Source organism: Copadichromis virginalis, linkage group LG4 (assembly GCF_057382275.1).
Source record: "Copadichromis virginalis isolate Kocher_CV1m ecotype Utaka linkage group LG4, C_Virginalis_male_GT1.1, whole genome shotgun sequence".
Classification (NCBI taxonomy): Eukaryota; Metazoa; Chordata; class Actinopteri; order Cichliformes; family Cichlidae; genus Copadichromis; species Copadichromis virginalis.
Genome location: NC_140621.1, coordinates 12,466,723 through 12,474,476, shown reverse-complemented (window position 1 = coordinate 12,474,476; position 7,754 = coordinate 12,466,723). Strand labels below are relative to the sequence as shown.

The following is a 7,754-nucleotide window of genomic DNA, read 5'->3' as shown; positions in this document are numbered from 1 at the left end:
GTTGTTGTTTTTTTTAAGTGTCTGCAAGCTGACTGTGTAGTTTCTACAACCCCGATTCCAAAAAAGACAAAATGCTGTTTAAAGGAAATAAAACTGGAATGCAGTGATTTGCAAGTCTCATAAACCCATATTTTATTCACAATAAAACATGGAAAATGTTAAATATTTAAACTGATAAGGGAAACTACTGAAACAGCTGAAGGAAAATTCAGGTTAACTGGCAACGGGTCAGTAACGTGATTGGATATATATTAACCAATCTGGCAAAAGACCTTGTCCACAATTTACGGAGCAATTTCAGAATAATCTGCACATTTGAAAGGCACCATTAATGTTGAATGGTATAAGGTCAGCTTTTAGAGCAATATGTGCTCCCATCCAGATAATGTCTTTTTCAGAAAAAGGCCTTGCATATCTCAGCAAGACGATGCTAAACCTAGCGAAGAGGTTCAGTGCTGAAATGGCCTGGCTGCAGTTAAAAGAAGAAGGCTGTTGTGGTGAACGTGGCTCTTTCCCAAATAATTTTTTCCTTCTTCGAATGTTGCAGTCAGAATAAAAATGGGATTTATAAGCATTTCAAATCATTACACTTAGGTTTTTTTATATTTCAGATAGCATCCGAGCTTTTATTGGAATGAGTTTTATTTAAAAATAAAAAGCAAAACTTTAAACTCCAAAGATGTAATGCAGATACAGATTTTACAGTAATGCAAAACGGAGAAAAAAAAGTTGAAATGGTAGTAATAACTAGAAAAAGTTGCATTTCCTGCGAAAATGCTGTGTGAATGCCTTGCAGTGGAATCTGAAAACAGCAGGAGAACTATCTGATGAAAACACTGTGTAGAAGCTGAACTCTTTGCTGAAAACTGCTTTATTTGAAAGGGTACACTGAACAGTGTCACTAAAGCAGAGTGCATGCAAGCAGAGGTGTGCTAACAGCAACAAGTAGGATTCAAACCTGCACCAACAGATCTCACAGCAGCTGCTCATCTCGCTGAGCCAAAGCAGTTCTTGTCCCAACAATAGATATGATGAGAGAAAAAATATGCAGGGGGCCGAAGAAGCTGAATTGTGCTGAAAAGAGGTAAAAAAGCTGAAATTCTTCTGAAAGAGCAGAAGAGGCTGCAATTTTTCAGCTACTCATTGAGCCAAACTGGTTCTCACGTAACTGAAAAAAGCTGACAATTCTGATAAAAACAGCAGAAGAGGCTGAGATTTGTGCTGATAAGAGGTGAAAACGCTGAAATTTCTGCTGAAAAGAGGCAGAACAACCTGGTTCTGCTCAATTTCAGTCCACCAATCAGAGGTACTGCGCCGTTTTTTGGAGTTACAAAACGTTGTGTAACTACTGTAAAACTCGGTGGGATAGAAGCACTTGTCCTGTCACTTGTACTGGGTGAATCGGCAGACTTTGAACCTTCACTGCGGACAGAAAGGACAGATTTCCACCCCTCAAACAAATGTAATTTATGGCTCAACGGTAAGATGACTGTAAAAACTGCTTCGACCGTGAGTGTCAGCAGTGTCTGAAGATGAATTGGCACAAGCCTCATTTGTTAACTTTGCTTTGTTAAGGAGATATGACGATTTGAAAAGGGCTCTCATTAAAGAGTTCCAGCGCTGATTTTGAACAAACTCTCCATTGACTTTCTATGGAGAGTTTTCAGACTTTGTGTTGCTCTGAGGCGATCTGATAAAAATCTGTAACTTCCACAACAATGATAGTGACATTTTCTGAAAGCCAGCAAAAATCCCCACGTTTTGATGTATAATTTGTGGAGGTTGAGTGAAAATTGAGTGAGTAGCAAGAAGTTGTTCAGACATGAAGAGAAAGTTCAGAAAGGACAAGTTGTCACTCTGAGTTAATTGCATAGCAACCATAACAACGCATGTATTTTCTGGAAAATCACAAAGCTGCAACTGAAAACTTAAAGAGGCATTAAATTAAAACAGTAACACATATGAAAAAGCTGAATCACACATAAAAAGCCCAATAATTTGAGAACATTTTAAAGTTTGAATGGAGTTTCTACGTGAAAGTATGAGGAAGTAGTTAAGTTTCAAAAACAAGCAAGTTTTAGCAGAACTGTGGAAGTTTTCCATTCATTTCAATGGGACAAAAGGAAAAAAGTGTAATATTTTAAAAAGTATAATAGTAATAAATACCAAAAGATATAGCCGGAATTAGCAGAAATAACAGAATACTTTGAGGCATCACACAATTATTATTGCCTGATGAAGCAGGCTTTTTTAAGGTTATAATGGAAGCTTATGGATGAAACTCCGGCATTCAGATTTAAAAGCCTTGATTTTTCCAAACCAGCAGTGAGTTATTTCATCTCATGTGTCAGCAAATAGAAGCTGCTCGCTTCTTGTGCCTCAGAAAATGTGAAGCCAGTGTGTTAATTTGCAGAGAGAGGACACAAAGATCAGGGGTCACCACAAAAGAATTTACCAAAGTCTTGTTTGTTAGCCTGTTGGACCACAGGCTGTAAGTACTGAGCACACTCAGAGTGAAGTAAAGCCCTCAGTGAACAACTTAAAGCCCGAACTGGCAGATTAAATCCATCTCTAATTCTTGTTACCAAGGAAACACTGATAGCACAGCCATATGGTTAAAGGTAAGCCAAGCTGCTTGTTTTCAGTGAGTCTGGGTTTTGAACTCGGATTTTCTTTGGAGTTTAGATTTCTCATATGGTAGCATTCAGTGTTAAGCTATATAGTGTAAGATATTGAGTATCGATCAGTTTTGATCATCACCTGCTACATCTATATTTTAAAAATGGCAGATAAATGATGTGTGCCATGTGTTGCTAAAGCCAAACCGTTGAGTTTTGGGAACCAGGAACCAGTTGTGGGAGATCAGGGGAAATCAAACAAAGTAAAAGGCTATGCTGGTTTCAACCGTGGAGAGCTCTTCTGCCTCCTTAAAGATACCTTAGGTAACATGACAATCCTTCAAAAATATTTTATAGACATGAAAGGAAAAGCAGAGTCCTTTATCCAACTAAATGAGGAGGAATCCATGTTTCAAGACCCCCAAATCTGTTGTTTTGCTTCTGTAAGGTGCAGAAGAGCTTTATAACTTGAACTAGTGTGTCTAGTGTCTGTCTCCCAACCCGGGGCCTTTAGCCACTCCTGTAATTCTATTTCTAACATGTGTTACTGGCACAGATGCAGATCTTCTCTGCTGAAGTCGTCCTCCTTGTTTTAACACTGTCTTTACCCGTGGAAGCCAAAAAGTGTCCCAGAGCCTGCAGCTGTGACAGCATCACACTCACAACAGCCTGTGTGGGCAAGAACCTAACAGATGTCCCCCCGACTGTGGAGGAGGTGAGGAATTCAGGGGTTTTGCTGTATCTTAGACATGTAGGCTTTTTAAACTGAGGGTTGATAACAAGCTGGATGGATCCTCTCCTCTTTACTCTGAAGGATGGCGCGTGCATGTGTTTCAATAACAATTTCAAATGCTCTCCTCTTAACCTGACTGAGATGCTCTGGCACGACCTGAAAAGGGTTTTCAATTAAGACATCCCAGAAATATCGATGAACTGAAACAGGTTTATAGGACAAAGATTTCTCCTCAGTGAAACATCAGAAACATCTAAAGGGAGTTTGCTGCTGCTAAAGAAGCTTCTGTAAAATACTGCATGTAATTATTTTCCAGCCTGTGTTGTGAATGATCACTCATTGTCCTCAGTAAAGAAAGAATGAAAGCGTATAATTATGAAGCACGGACCACATTCTGTGAGTAATTAGTGCTGAAATCAAGAGAGAGTGATTTTAGAACCAAAGAGTGATTAGCTAACCAGACTTATTATCTGAATAAACCAGCCTCACTCTGGTTTCCGTCCTGGCATGTAATTGTGTGTCCAATACTCATTGTTTCCTCTAGATTACTGTGAAACTCGACCTGAGAAATAACAACTTGCAGGTGCTGTCCAGGGGGACATTCATGCACACACCCTACCTCACCCATCTCAACCTGCAGCGCTGCAACATCATCGAGATTAAAGAGGGCGCCTTTCGGACTCTTGGCCGAGTGGTCTCTCTAAACCTGGCTCACAACAAAATTGAAATCCTTTACCAAGTAAGATCAGAGGCCCGCAGTTTTTCCTCTCGAGTCTTTATTATGAGAATGATGTTCTCTTCTTTTCACTGCTGCAGGAGTCCTTTGACGGTCTCTCCTCCCTGAAAGAGCTGCGACTTGACAACAATCGCATCGAGGAGATCCAGCCTGGAGCCTTCACACAGCTCGGCTTCCTCAACACACTGGCCATAACCCACAACCAGCTGGTTTACATCCCTAACATGGTCTTCCAGGTACTCCAAATTATGGGTAAATACGTTAATAATCTTTTTGGATGTGTTTGGTAATGCGATTCCACAACGGTCCTCCTTCTCCTCCTCTTCCTCCTCAAGGGGCTGCAGAACATTAAGTTTCTTCGTCTTAGCCACAACTCTCTGAACAACCTGGCACCTGAGGCGTTTGCTGGGCTCTTCACCCTCAGCCGCCTCGACTTGGATCACAATGAGCTGCAGTTCTTCCCCACACAGACAATGACGAGGTGGGACAACCTGGACGACTGTTATGGGACGTATTGATATGTGTGTTTTAATGTGTGTTTAGCATTGAATCCTCAGCTGCAGCAGCACTCAGAAAGAAGTCAATAATATATATATATATATATATATATATATATATATATATATATATATATATATATATATATGTAGTAAAATTTGTGAGCTTTTAAGTGACAATTTTAAATTGCCATGTCCTCCACCTGTTAAGACTCCGTGAGGTCACACGGCTGCACATGAACCACAACCCCATGGTCTACCTCGGGGAAGATTCCGTTTCCATGGCAAAGCTTACACACCTGTACCTCAGCCACATGTCCCTTCAGGACCTCTCAGACAAGGCCTTCTCTCAAGCCCCCCTCCTCTCACACCTTGACCTCAGCCACAACCATCTTCGGTACGTGGAGCCCTTCTCAGGCCCTAGAGACCTCACCAGCCTCAACCTGACAGGTAAAGCCTGTGTTCTGATATTTTTTATTGGACACAGATTTTTACTTTAACATAACAGGCTTTCATTTTTTCCAAACCAGCAGATGTAAGTGATCTGACTTCTCATGTCTCATAGTGAGGCCAAGAAAGAAAGATGTAGGGGGGTGATAGCATACCATGTGTCATTTTTACATGCTGACCAACAGGCATTTCTTACTTTTTCTAAAGGGAACCCCATCTACTGTAACTGCTACATGTCTCCACTGAGGCAGTGGGCGAGAGTTAGTGGTGTGAAGCTGCTGGGGGCCTGCTCTGGACCTCCTCACCTCTCAGATGAGCCTCTGCAGGCGGTGTCTCCTCTGGATCTGCGCTGCAGGAGGGGGGAGTCACCGGTGGAGGAGGAGGAGAGTACGGAAAGAGTCCCACCCATGGTCACAGCCACTGCCAAGCCAAAGCAGAAGGTCAAGTGTCCAGCTAACTGTGAATGTGATGTAAGTTGGAGACAGAAAACACTTCTGGGACACAATGAAAGCAGGAAGAAAAAATAAAAACTCCAGTTTCTCATAGATTTGCTGTTTTACCACACTCTCACTTGGCTCACTTGTACTTACTTACTTCGCTAATCACAGTAGAGCACTTGGCTCTCAGACTGTGGCTTACTTGTGATTCCTAGGATATTTAAAAGTAGAATGGGAGGCACAGCCTTCAGCTTTCAGGGCCCTAATCTGTGGGACCAGCTTCCAGTTTGGATTCAGGAGGCAGACACCCTCTCTAGTTTTAAGCTAGAGAGCTATGCTAAAAGGGTTTTGATAAAGCATATATTTAGGGGTTGGATCAAGTGGCCATGCTATATGAATAAAATTGAGTTGAAAGCTCTAAAACTCCACTGTAGGTAGATGGGTAACATAGTGGTAGATTTTTGGCACACCACAAATAATGCTTCAAAGGCCTTTAAATGAAGGCTAATGCTGCATGCTACAAGGCAGCTGTTTTACTCATATGTTTATCAGTGTCTCAGAGCACTGTGATATGTCGGTATTCTATTAAGTAAACCCTCAGAGTACTGCCTCGATGACTGTTTGTTATTTCCACTGAGACGTTTTGCAGGTTTCACATTCAAAACTGATTTTCTCTAGACTGAGACCCAGCATGCCACATGTGAGGGTCGGGGCCATACTAGAATCCCACGAGGCTTCCCCGCCCAGACGCAGTTGCTGGACCTCCACGATAATCACTTCCACTACCTTCCAGCCAACAGCTTCCCAGGCAGCAGCCAACTTGTTTCTCTTCACTTGCAGTCCTGCAAAATCCATGAAATTGAAGGTGGTGCCCTCCAAGGGATGAAAAACCTTCTGTATTTGTATCTTTCTGATAATGACCTCATGTCCTTGGACCCCAAGGCCTTTGCTGGAGTGCCCAAGCTCACCTACATCCACCTGGAGAGGAACAAGCTGGCGCAGTTCCCTGGATCAGGTCAGTGGAAAAATTACATTAAGTCTGCCTCAGTAGATACTATCTACAAGAAACACTGGAACTAAAACATGGCTGTTCTGTGTCTTTCTTCTAGCTCTGTCACTCTTACCAAGTCTGGTTGTGTTACATCTGGAGCAAAATGCCATCTCTAAACTTGAGACCAGTGGGTTGCTGTCCTCACTGGGCTCTAAACTTACTGAGTTATATCTGGGCAATAACAACTTAACTTACATTGCCAAGGGCGCTCTTGACTCTGACTCTCTATGTACCCTTCACCTGGATTCAAATCAGCTGACTGAGGTGCCCACCCACGCTCTGCTTGAGACCCCTAATCTGCAGGAGCTCAACCTCTCTGGGAACTCAGTTCGTTGGGTGGGACCAAATGCTTTCCAGCCCTTATCCAAAAGTCTGAAGAGACTTTACATGGATCATATGGGAATGGAAAAGGTACGAGAGACCCTTTTAAGCTAATATCACAAGTTCGTTTGCAACGTGTTTATGTTTTCTCAGCATTGTCAGTATTTGAACACCAGCCAGGTTTCCAATATCTAGTCCAAACGTGACTGTACTGTTTATGTGAAAATATGTGCTGATTATTCACTGCACTGAGGGCTTGTTCAAGATAAAGAATTTTCTTTTCAACTCTTTGTATTGCACCACTGTGCAGATCTCCAAGGATGCACTGCTGGGGCTGGCCTCAGAGCTGCGGACTTTGACTGTGAGAGGAAACCAGCTGGAGGAGTTTCCTGATCTGAGCCCACTCACCGGCCTGGAGACTGTGGACCTGCAGGACAACCCACTGCGTTGTGACTGCTCTCTGCTTCCTCTGCGCAGGTCGGTGTAAGATTTACCTGGGACTACAGTTAGAATGAACTGACAGCTTTACTGACTCTGTCTCTTTGTATCTGTGGCTCAGGTGGATGGAGAATGTTAGTTTGGAGCTGACCGCAACTTGTGGTCACCCTCCTGAGCTCAGAGGTCAGAAGGTCCGGGGCATCCACGTCTTCAAGTCCTGCCCAGAGAACATTTCTCCACCAGAAAAGAAGAGTGCTGCATATCCAAAAGTGAAGAAATCCAAAGCAGACTCCTTGAAATCCCGAAAAGTCAAAGCACAGACCACAGCTAAAGTCGCCAAACTGCCCAGGAAGCAGCCTCAAAGAAAACCTGGGCCACCAAAAGTAACAAAGAAAAAGAAGATACTGAAATGAGAACATGTAACTCATTTTCCTTTTCCTCTTTTTTTGCAATAAACCTGAGTGTTAAGGAGC

The 7,754-nt window shown here is 42.6% G+C and overlaps 1 protein-coding gene across 1 annotated transcript; it reads left to right on the top strand.

The window, feature by feature from the left end:
• The first annotated feature begins 1,392 nt into the window (after window positions 1-1,392).
• chadla (chondroadherin-like a) lies at window positions 1,393-7,749 on the top strand. Its single transcript, XM_085453628.1, has 11 exons — window positions 1,393-1,480; window positions 3,175-3,333; window positions 3,896-4,090; window positions 4,168-4,323; window positions 4,423-4,568; window positions 4,796-5,034; window positions 5,242-5,504; window positions 6,150-6,486; window positions 6,581-6,933; window positions 7,154-7,320; window positions 7,403-7,749. The coding sequence occupies exons 2-11, from the start codon at window positions 3,175-3,177 to the stop codon at window positions 7,692-7,694; spliced, it is 2,307 nt and encodes a 768-aa protein (XP_085309754.1). The 5' UTR covers window positions 1,393-1,480; the 3' UTR covers window positions 7,695-7,749.
• Window positions 7,750-7,754: the final 5 nt, after the last annotated feature.